This window comes from Odontesthes bonariensis, chromosome 13 (assembly GCF_027942865.1).
Source record: "Odontesthes bonariensis isolate fOdoBon6 chromosome 13, fOdoBon6.hap1, whole genome shotgun sequence".
Taxonomy (NCBI): Eukaryota; Metazoa; Chordata; class Actinopteri; order Atheriniformes; family Atherinopsidae; genus Odontesthes; species Odontesthes bonariensis.
Genome location: NC_134518.1, coordinates 23,124,141 through 23,136,172, shown reverse-complemented (window position 1 = coordinate 23,136,172; position 12,032 = coordinate 23,124,141). Strand labels below are relative to the sequence as shown.

At 40.8% G+C, this 12,032-nt stretch overlaps 1 protein-coding gene across 5 annotated transcripts; it reads left to right on the top strand.

Annotated features, from left to right (window-relative positions):
* Positions 1–10,452, top strand: rab41 (RAB41, member RAS oncogene family). 5 transcript variants are annotated; one of them, XR_012772731.1, is made up of 8 exons: positions 1–183; positions 1,363–1,421; positions 2,844–2,897; positions 3,809–3,914; positions 4,220–4,331; positions 4,780–4,873; positions 5,297–5,390; positions 7,487–7,553. XR_012772731.1 is itself a non-coding variant. In XM_075481655.1 (8 exons), exons 1-8 carry the CDS (start codon positions 105–107, stop codon positions 8,485–8,487), a joined length of 636 nt encoding a protein of 211 aa, XP_075337770.1. In that variant the 5' UTR covers positions 1–104; the 3' UTR covers positions 8,488–10,452. The 5 variants fall into 5 exon arrangements, 4 of the variants coding, with proteins under 4 accessions (XP_075337770.1, XP_075337769.1, XP_075337768.1 ...); XM_075481655.1 differs by lacking the exons at positions 3,809–3,914; positions 5,297–5,390 and adding exons at positions 3,201–3,306; positions 8,423–10,452; XM_075481654.1 differs by lacking the exon at positions 5,297–5,390 and adding an exon at positions 8,423–10,452 and having other exon boundaries at positions 3–183.
* Positions 10,453–12,032: the final 1,580 nt, after the last annotated feature.

Sequence of the window (12,032 nt, the reverse complement as noted above, 5' to 3'; positions counted from 1 at the left end):
AAGCTCTGGCTAGTGCACTGTAAAGATAGTCGGCTTGGTCCTCTCCGGTATAGACGTCACATCATTAGCCAAGTCAGCTAGTTTAGCTAGATATTTTTAACAAAATGTCAACCACGACCGGCGGTGGAGAGTTTGGCAATCCTCTACGGAAGTTCAAGCTCGTGTTTCTGGGTGAACAGAGTGGTAAGCTGTGCATGGTCTTGTTCAAACAAACGTTGGCGTACTCGGATGTATGGAAATGTTAAAAGAAGTGTCAAGATTAGCGAACTAGCTTCTCGCGTTAGCTCACTATTGGCCAGCAGGATGCAGTTATCAAGTGGACTGTGATGACTAGCAGTGATATAAGACAAAACTTTAATATATTCTTTGGTGTGGAAATAGAGTATTAGATAAAGAAGGATTAAAAAAAGACTACGGACCTACCCATTTTTTTTTTACTCTAGTGATGATGTCATCGGTAGCTACCGTTAGCTGACTGTAGCTTGCTAAACTAGTTAAACACCCTGCTGTTCATACGAACAATTGCTTGAAAAAGATCCGAAATTAATTTGTTGTGTCAGCCATGTTAATTATTAATATCCAGGTTGTTTTTCTGTCAACTTAAAGCAGTGAACGACGTTATTCAGGCTCCAAGTTGATGATGCATCAGCAGCATCCCACTAGCGTAATTCCTAGCTAAACGTATCTCCCACCTAGCAGTCAACCACTTGAGCCAGAAGCATACGCGCATATGTTGACGTCCACTGCCCACATGAGACCTTGAATGAGGTTGCCAATAGGCTAACAAATCGCATGATTTATCTCTAATGGGGAGGCTCCACATACGTTAAGGGATTTAAGCGATACTATCTTCATTTGTCATTGTAGCATGTAGCTAACGATTAGCTGGCAGCATCTTGCAGAGCCACGTCGGCCACTGAGTCCGGAGCAGTCGGCCTTTTTCCTCACTTAGTATCTTCAGCCTCAGAGGCTGAAACCGTCAAACCCGACTGTGTTTTGTGATGTTTTATGTGGTGTGATAGTTGCAGTCTTGCACCATAGATCAAATGTCAGAAGTCTTATCGTTTAAATTTTCCAAAATTCTGAGGCTCCACCCTTATTGCCAGCTCAGCGTGTGGGTTCAGCAGTCCATCCTGCATCAGTGATAATAGCAGGTTACTCACCATGCGATGTCACTGAACATTGTTTTTTTTTTTTTTTTTATTATCTTCTTTTAATGTAAGATTAGGATTTTTATAGCCGGATATTTGGATATTTAATTTCACCATTGGCGCTTTTGGCTATGGTCTTTGATTGTCTGGATGAAATGTGGTGTCTCTAGATGTTCTTACTTCAACTAAACTGCTGTGTTTGTCTGCGCAGTTGGGAAGACCTCACTCATCACCAGGTTTATGTATGACAGCTTCGACAACACTTACCAGGTAAAAAGTTAATTACTATGATGAGTTAGACTCCTGGAATGCACTCTGTCATCTGAATCGGACACATTGAGCACTTTAACACAAATGTAATCAGTAACCTTACTTAATATCAAGTTACAGCTCTTTCAAAGTTTGGACAGCAAAAAGTTCATCCAGTTTTTGCTCATTTGATTCGAACTACATCCGGGAGTGTTTGAGTTTGTTTTTCCTCATTCATTTTATACAGATGTGTCTCAAGGCAGCTACACAATGTGTGATTTATTCATTTATTTATTTTTAAGCCCTCTTTAAGGTGCACTGCGTGCCACACTGTGCGACGGGCATCTAATAAACTTAGCTATGACCTCATGTTTGCGTGCAAAAAAAAAAAAAAAAGTTGGTTTTCTGAATTTACAGTCTGAAAAATAATCACCCTTTTTACTGTGGTCTACATTGATATGTTGGCTGGTTTGCTGCTCACCTACAAGTTATAATTCAAACACTATTTCCCCGCTCAGTGCGTCTTTCTTTGAGCCGTCCTAGTTTGAGCTGGACGACATGTTCTACTGAGAAGACTTCTGCTGCCACATCTCAATCGGATTTGATTCTTAGTTTGAATACCACAGGTTGCGTTTTGTTCATTTGGCTTCCATCTCCACTGTTCAACTTTGTTTTTTTGCCCAACGCCACCAGCGTAGCTTTGATCAACACGTCACTCTTCTGCTTTGTTACTGCGGATTGGTTTGGAGACGCAAGTCATAGCAGCAGACACACAGCAGGATGACCATCCTGTATTTTTTTTGGTCGGAAGACAGTTGTCTTTTGACTTCTCTCGCCGTCTGATGCAGGGCTACCGTTCAGCGCTGCTTTTGCTTGTACCTTTGTTGTTACCCGCAGCAAACGATGCCAGTGAGGAAACTCAAATTTGATCTGGTCACATCCACATCAAAATAACTGTCCACATGATCTGTCCTAAAGACCTGAATCGAGCAGCAAATCTGATTTTCCTTTAGTTTGAATTTTTTTTTATCCTTTTTATCCTGGGGAATTGTTAAACGTAGCAGTATTATTTAGACTTTACATGCACATCAGAGGCACAGTTTTGAGTCTCTCTTCCTGCCTCAGATCATAATGATGATATGATGTTTACATGGAACATGATAAATCTGGTTATTAATGTCCTTCTGTGTATTATTGTTACAGTATCAAGGTTCCTGATGGTGTTAAACAATGTTTCAAAAGCACGATGAGATGCTAAAACGTGGGATGCTTTTCCACATGTAATCGCACTGATTTTTAATTTTGAGTTCTACCTATGAATCTTCTGTGATGCTGTGTTTATTACTTAAGGTGGTCTAATGCTTTTCCAGAATCCTGTACAGCATATATGGAAAAACTACATGCTGATCAGAATACCTAACTACACAATGCTTGTCTTAACAGGCGACAATTGGCATTGACTTTTTGTCAAAAACCATGTACCTAGAAGACCGCACGGTAAGCCCTGTGCACTTTGTTGTGTTCACATCATTCCCATTGAAGTTGTAAAACTGCTAGAAAAGCATGCATCTGCTCTCTGTGTAGTTGCCACCACTTATTTCCCTCTCACCATTTCATATTGTGTTGTTACATTGTCCAAGATATTATTCATATGATCGACATATGATCGTGTTTTTTTTTAGTTCCCATCATTATTTTTCAAAACTTTGTTTTCCTTCCATCCCCTGGCTGGATCACGAAATGCCCCAACCCACCCGTCCCCCCTCCCTTTTCCCACATTTGTATCATGGCTGGCCACAGATTCGGCTGCAGCTCTGGGATACGGCCGGACAGGAGCGTTTCCGCAGCCTCATCCCCAGTTACATCCGCGACTCAGCCGCCGCTGTGGTGGTTTATGACATAGCCAGTAGGTATCATGGCCTTGCCTCTCCTCCTTGTCCTTCACTTATTATGTGGAAGGGCAAAAAAAAACAAAACACCGTTTTACCAGTGTGACAAACCCTGTTAGACAGCATGATAAGACTGTTTGCTGCTGCTGTGGTGATTACAAAGCTTTGCTCCAGCAGTATCCACAAGGGGTCTGCGCTTTCTAAATGCTGTCACATATGAGGCTGATAGACAGAATGACTGTCTATCAATGTCACTTCATGGGCTGAGACTCTCAAACTGTCTAAACAATAATCCAGCAGGGTCTCCTTTCACATGTCTTGTATGCATAACACTTGTCATCTTTAAGCTTTCTGTATTCGAATGATTCTCCCAATCCTCCATTAAAGTCCATATTCACCTTTGCTGCTTGGCTTGCAGATCTTTTATGTTTGTCCTGTTCTTCACCTTGCCGTTCCCTCCTTGCTGCCCTTTATCTCTTCCATTTTTGTCCTTCTCTTCTCCTACATTCCAATCCTTAGGTCCGGCTCCAGCTTTGGGATACTGCTGGACAGGAGCGTTTTCGTAGCCTAATTCCAAGCTACATCCGTGACTCTACCATTGCTGTGGTTGTTTATGACATCACCAGTGAGTCAGGGCTGTACTCTAATATTCTAATAGGCGCTTAGAGCAATTGAAAAGAAACTGTCTTAATTTCTGCTGATTACTATTAGAAGTTCCGTTGGAAATTTTCCTTTTTAATACTTCTCTTCTGGATGCTTCTTCTTACTTTCACATGACTCCCGAGCTTAAATAAGATGCTCTACCTTTGTCACGAAGTGTAATACCAGCCTGTGCATACTTTTACTGAAGCTAACATAATGCATGTTTGATGCCTTTTTGAGGCCAATGTGCACAATAAATTTGTGTTGATGTTTTTTTCCCATTTGCAGATCTCAATTCATTCCAGCAAACCTCAAAATGGATCGATGATGTAAGAACAGAGAGGGGAAGTGATGTCATTATCATGCTTGTTGGGAACAAAACAGACTTGGCAGATAAAAGGTACATGGTTGCGTGCTAAGTGCCGGTGGCCTGTGATGATGGTTTTATTATTGTGTTGACAAAGACTGATAAATGCGTTGTAATGGTCTGATTCTTCTACAAATAAGAAAATGGGTAGCATGAACTATTGCGCTTTATAAAAACTCTGCCAAAGCCTGGAATCCCACTGTTCTTCCCTTCAGAGCATCTCACCCAACTTTGATTTTTTTTTTTTTTTTTTTTTTTTTTTTGTCATTCCTTGATATGTTGCATACTCCAGCCTCTTTATAATTGATTTAAGTACCTTTATTTCTTATAATTTCAACACATTTTCTTTGCCTTACTTTTTTTTTGTTCTCCTGCCTGGTACGTTGTCTCCATGTCATTTTGAATTTATTTTTGTGTTTCCTTCTATCCTAAACTCCACCCCATTCACTCCCACCCCCTTCCTCTCCCGGGACCATGGCAGGCAAGTTTCTGTTGAGGCGGCAGAGAGGAAAGCTCGTGAGCTCAATGTGATGTACATAGAGACCAGTGCCAAGGCTGGCTATAACGTCAAACAGGTTGGTGTTAAGCAGCAGCGGGTGTCGTTCTCACAACTTATCCTGCTTCCAGCACAGGTTTTAATATCCAGTAGGGTCAAGCAGGCCCGCCTGTGACGTCTTGGATGCCGAACCCTTCATGTGTTCACTCAGTTTATGGATTATAGTGTGACCGTTGTGTGAATGAGTGACCCATGGAGTCGATTACCTGCTCTGTCGTCTTCACTCAGCACAGCTGCCTCTCTCCCTTTGGTCTACTTCCTGTTTGTCTGAGTTACAAACTAACCTCTCTTTTTCAACCAAAAGTAAGACTCTGTGTTGAGCTCTCTTTGTTTTTCTCTGTCTCCATTTCCTCCCTCTCCTTTTGGCTTCTCCTCTCTGCGACGCTTCTTTCCGTATCTGTCTCTTCGTCCTTCTCCCCACCCTCCGCTTGTACCGGAGCAGACAGATCACCACGGAGGAGGGCGAGCAGAGAGCTAAGGAACTGAATGTCATGTTCATTGAAACCAGCGCAAAGACTGGCTACAATGTCAAACAGGTAGCGATTCTGTTTTCTAAGGGCAGTTAAGCTAATCCTTCCCTCAGAATCTCCACTTCCCTTTTCCCTTTCATGGCTCACCGTGACTTGCCTTTCTCGTGTTAAACGTGTGATTCTTGTTGCGCACTGTTTCGTCTTTTCACCCCCACAGGCTTTGCTTGTAGATGTGACACTATGGTTTTCACTTGCTCTGCACCGGTTTACTGCCATGGCTTTTGTTTCTGCATTTTGTTTGATTCAGCAGAACATATTAACCAGCTTTAGAAATAGTTCTGCGACTATAAAATCCCAATCGCCAAATAAGTTGGAAGGCTGTGCACATTTGAAATACAAACCGAATGCAATGATTGGCTACTCGCATAAACCCAATGTGGAATTTGAAATGGTACCCAGATAATGTGTCTAATCTTGAGACGGAGATTATTCCTTTTCAAAAAATACATGCCCTGTTTGAAAATGTTTTTTTTTTTAAGAAAAACTAACTTTTTTCATCACTATTTCTTCTGACAACACTCCGTTTGTGTTTGTGAACACTGCATCCGTGATTTCCAACAAACCGTATTCACCGCGGGGGCTTTCAGAAGGCTTACTGAGCCCATTGAGTGATTTCTACAACAGAAATGTTTCTGTTTGATGCAGTGCTGCCTGTCGATCCTGCCGGACGATTACAGCAGAAAGGCTATTGATTTCCAGCCTCGTCCCTTAAAGAGCAATCTTTGGATTCCAGAGCAGATGCAACAGATGTTTACATTTACCTTTCAGACCAGGAGTGATATTCCAGCGTAACACTGGGCTTGTCCAGGCCAGTCTAACTTCTGAGATGTTGTTTCTTTTTTTTTTCATTTCTAATCCATAGTTACTTAATGGCCTTGAAAACAAAGGTCTTTTTCTCAACGATTCTTTCAGAATATCCTCTGGTTTTAAGGGTCTGTTTTCAAAGAATTCTTAGGACTCTATGACACTTTGTACTGTATATGATGAAATCCTTTACATACATACATTTAATCAAACCTTTAATTGCTGAACTTTTTCCCCCACATTGTGTTTATTCCCTCCCTGTCTTTTTCTTCTTTAACGCTATACGGGGTTTAAATGATTTACATTCAACACAGCCTCCCAACGTTTTTGGAAACGTAATACAGTCGATCAATAGAGGAGAATAGCATTGCATTTTGTATCGATGCTGCTTCTGTTTTCTATTGTTCAATGAAATGTGGTCAAAGTTCAAACTTGATTACCGGCCGTCTATACAAATATTTCATTTTATTATATATATTTTTGAAATATTTCGAAAAACAATATTGATATATTTAGAAATTCTACCCCGTTGAAGATGAAACAGTGTTCATGCATGAAAAGTGTGTCTTTCACTGTTTTTGTTGTGTTGAAGAAGTAGCAACCAGAGTTTTCTGGAAAATGTATCTAAAACGAAGCCCACACCTTAAACTTTTCTCCTATGCGGTTTGACCCTGTTTTCAGTCCCTCACTTTGAGCACTCTCCAGTTTGAATCTGGTTTTAAGTAACTCTTCCACTAATGTGAAGCAGCCCAGTCAGTCTCAGTCCATCGATATTTGGGTTGCAGATTTTCCAATAGTGTTGGAAGAAAGACTGTTCCTCAGCTCCAGCCCTCTGCCACTAGTGCCCCGCATGTTTGAGATGTTTCCCTACTTCAGCAAACGTGGCTCAAAATGAAGGCTCGTTGACAGGCTTGAGCAGAACCTGCGGACAAGCCGAATCTGATGTGTTGGATCAGGGAAACGTCTGAAACAGTCCAGTAGGCCGTGATGAGTGGCGCTGAGGAGCACTGGTGATACGATGATATCCTGTTAGAGAAAACAGTCCGACTATTGTTCATAGGTTTCTTTTTTCATTCCATTACCTCAGTTTTGGAGGATTGCAGTGGCAGTTTTATTAGTTGAATTTCCAGGAAATAAGAATACTGTTTTGTTATGAATATGATAACATTTTATTTATAGTAACTGGAGATTATAAGCATATCCAACACGCCTGCTTGACATCATATCGTTTTTACGTCCCACTGTAGTAAGACCAAGTTCTACTGCGCTATCTAACTCTTCTTGCTTTTGTTCTGTAGCTGTTCCGGCGCGTCGCTGCTGCACTGCCTGGGATGGACAGCACACCAGAGAAAAGCAAAGAGGATAGTATCCTTTTCCAGTTACTTTCAGCAGAAATTCTTTTCATGTAAAGTTGTTGTTGTTGCCATTGCTTTAATACTTCTAATATATATAAAAAAAAATGGTAATGAGGGGCCACTTATGGTGCTTTCCAGACCAGACGGTTCCACAGACGGCCTGAAGATAAACCACTCGGAAGCAAATGTGTTCATTTTCATTCACACTTTCAGTAGAAGCTCTGCAGTGACATAATAGAAGACATGTGATTGGTTAATGAGTTCCAACGAGCGCTTTCTAAACTGAGAGGCAGACCTCCACATGGGGGCTCTATATGGTTTCAGAGCAGAAATAATATATTCGTGATTGAATTACTTGTCAAAGGGAGATAAAATAGGATGGGCTAAAGGTTAAAGGCTAAAGAGACAATTCATGGATGAATTAGCTTTGGTGGAATTTTTCCTGTTTTTCCCAAAGAGACACAAAACAACCACGAACGGTCTAAGCAACCACCAAGAACCTCAAAACAAGACCAAACATACGAAATATTACCACAAAACAACAACAAAGAGACTACGCAACCACAAAGGTGCACAAAAACGACCACAAGTGAAGACTGAGCAGCCATGAAGACAAACTCAATTAAACACGAATTAAAACAAAGAACTCTAAACAGCCACAGAGATGCATAAGGGCATTTGAGGAGTTGAGGAAGGGTACTTCCTCTAGAAACATTATATATGAGCAAGAACTGTGGTCTGAAAGCACATTAAGTGTACCGGGGAAAGATGGAATGAAAGCTCTCATGTTGAGGCGATAGTCAGTTAGCGCTGCCGGGAAAATGTTGAAGTGAAAACTCGCAATTCATCGAAGATATTGCTTAACCCTCTCTGTCTCAGTGATCGACATCAAACTGGAGAAACAGCCAGAGATGACTGTAACCGAGAGCAGCTGCTCATGCTAGTGCTCCTCGGCCCCCACCCAGCTCGTCTCCTCTCCCACCAACAGCTTGTCTCTCAGCGGTCACTCTCCGCCCGCCGCCGGAAACGAGGACCTTTTTCTTTTCTTTTCTTTTTTTTCTTCTCCCCTTCTTCTTCTTCTTCTTCTTCTTCTCATCCCTCCTTTTCAACTCAGTGACTTTTCAAAGTAACCGTGTGGATGTGCATTACATGTATTGAATCAGATTATCTTGCGGGGGGGAGAGAAAAAAAAAGAAGCAAACATTTAAAACCAGGAATAAGTTGAATATGTTCAGATTTTCCTCCAGTTGCATGGCATTATATAGGATTGCAGACTGACATCGCTAACCGCTCTTGAGTTCTCGCAAAGTTCAGAATCTTAGTGCTGTTACTCTCGTCGTTGTAAAGTTAACCTGCTTGGGATGACGTAAATGACTGCAAGGTTTAATTCTCTGCCCGTTGTACTGTATTTTTATTTCAAATGGAGAATTCGCCCGAAACCGTTCCCTGCATCTGCGTCTCTGACAGCTCAGTAGTTCTCGTCTCATTTTGAGGAAGTAGACACAGGATCTTACCAGTGAGTTTGCATCATTTCAAAACATCATGTTACCACATTTTGAGTCGAGTTAACCCTTTCCGTTGAAGAGGATCGGTGGAATCGTTCTTTCTGTGCCAGTTCATACGCATCTGTGGGTTTAAGCTGCCAAATACGACATTGTGTTAGCACGCCAAATTGACAGAATGTCGATCCATATTAGGAACTAAACAACAAGGGAATAGATATCCATTATCATCAAAGGGAAAGCCATCACAAATTCATTAGACTGGCTGCTAACCTTAAACATTGTTTGCATTAAGATTACAGCAACCGTCTTTTCGATGTTGTTACATTAGCTGCACGTGTACTAATACAACTGAGGGGGAGTTTTCAGTTATTGGATGAGGAAAAAAAAAAAAGAAAGAAAGAAAAGCCAGTGTTTAGTTTTTTTTTTTCCCACCCTGATGGAGACCACCGTCTCATTGACAGTTTGTGTTTGCGTCGATAACACTATCGCGAGAACATGCAGCATGCTCACCATGCAGGATTTATATGGATAAGAACACAGATGCCTTGCTTGTTTGTTCACCATGTTGTGCACTGAATCAAGCCACAAATATTGTAAAATATCAAAGAAGCCTGCTGACTGGTTCATGGCTTCACTCGATGTTTTGTAGAGCTGGTAGATTAACGTCCTCAGATGCAAGCTAGTGCTTACTAACACCCTTGCTGTAAAAAAAATAATAAGAAGAAGAAAAAGGAAAAAAAAAAAAGTGCAGAGAAGTTAGTCGCAGTATCTTTTGCTGTATCGCTATTTCCTGTGTAGGACTGTTGGTTTTATGCATTTATTTATTTTTAATTTTGGACATACAGATGACATTGTACGCTTAACCAAAAGTACAGACGCTGACACGCATTTTGAAAGTTTTATTTTATTTATTGTTTGCGTGTCTGCTAAGGCTCCACATAAAGGTGACATTTATGCCTGGTGATGTTTTCTCTTGTGTAGTCGGTAGCTTGGTTTACAGTGACGGGTAAAGGCTGCAGCATCTCCAAACACACACACACACACATAGTGCAACACAATCCAAATAACTAGCCATAGCACAACAAATAACACCGGTCATTTGCTGTTGCTTGTTTTGAAATGTCGGCCTTTCGAGGTGGATTTGAAGGTTTAAGTATTTAATGACGTCACGAACAAATATTTATCATGTGCAGCTCTTCTCTTATTTGTCACTGACTAAAATACTCAGCTTTGTGCTCTTCTGAATTGTGTCTGTCTATTTGAAATATGACGTCTACTCGTGTTTAGCAGCGTTTTGTGTGGATAATGTACTATTATTATCTTGTGTATAAAAAGGAGAGTCAATGAAACACAAGTGTAGGCCTGTCACATGGAATAAAATAAAGATATTTCACCAAAACGCAACAGGTTGTAATTCCTTTCTTTCGGAAGCACTGCTGGTGAAGGAATAAAGACCTCCATTAGCTGGGATGGGGTCGTATGGTTGGTTCATTCATTCATTCATTCATTCATTCCTTCATTCCTCTCTGAATTCTGTTAGTGCAGTTAATAGCATGTGAGCTGAAGGTGAAAAACCTGTCTCGTAGGTGTGTGACACGTCATCAAACCCTGAAACTACACATTGGGCAACACATCGCTGACATGAGACGTTACAACACAAAGGTGCGGTAAAATACACGAACAAAGAGTGTGTGACTACAAACCAAATTATTTGCTACATTGGAGTTAACAGAGATTCCTGTTTGGTGTGTTTGGCGTACAGAAACCTACAGCCCTCTGTAAGAGGCCCTTTGACAGCAGGGATAATCTCTCCATTCCTCACTTTGTGGCACCACTTCAAGACTTGGTTTGTAGTTTAACAAAATAAAAGAAAGCGGACCGATTTCAGTTTGAAACAAGCTCAGTAAATAGTTAATTATTGTGAGGTCATGTTGGTCGGACAGCGCGGGGGGGGGGGCTAATAATGTTAATCAGCTGGCCATTAAAGCAACACTTTTAAGCCCTCAACGTGGACAGATTAGCTTTCCTATCGGGATCCTACGGGGATCAACAAGATCCCCGTCCTGGAAAATCGGCTGAAGTGATTAGTCCCGCTGTTGTCTACCTCTGAAAGCCTTCCCCATTCCTTTTTCCATAAAAGCACTCTTACCAACCAAAGAGGACAGTGTGTGGAATCATTTTGGGTGACGACAGCAAATAATAGTTGCACGCTGAGACATATTGCGTAAGCAATAAGTACAGTTTACCTGCTGAGGACATTTTTGTTTGAGAGTCTGGTCCAACTGGCTTCTGTAGACATAACTTGGTCACACACTTGACAGTTGACTTAACAAAAGAGTCTTAAAAATAACAAACTTCATAGACATACACAGTGATAATAAGTCAACCTACAGGTAAAAGCAGAAAAGTAACCTAATCTAGAACTTTCAAGAGCTGTCGGCAATGATCAGTAAAAGTGATTTTAAAATGATAACTGCAGTAAAGCACAACAATCGTTTAGCAATAAAAAAATAAAAAGGTCTGTTCCCATCCCATCTGCTCTGAATGATCCACTCATAATCTCAACAGACTTAAAGGCAAGGCATCTTTATTTATATAGCGCATTTCATACCACAGGCAACTCAATGCTTTACATAAAGACAAGGCATTTAAAAGAACAGCATAAAGCAGCATAAAAACAAGGAGTTTAAAGAGAATAAAAAATAGAATAAAAATTCAAACAGTTAAAAGCAATCAAAGAAGAAGGGAAAAAAAGAAAAATATAAACAATTAAGAGGATTTATAGCATTATGCTTTAAAATTATTTAAAGGAACTCAACCATAAGCACAGGTTTACAAAGGGTAAAAGCTAAACAAACAAAAAAAGACAATGTACTTTTTCTATGATAAAGGCTGCCTGGTCATAATCAGCCTTGGTCATGTAGGATATCAAGACTTCTGATCCTTTGCTTCAGTCAGTTCCCTGGTGGTCTTCGGACTTCTTG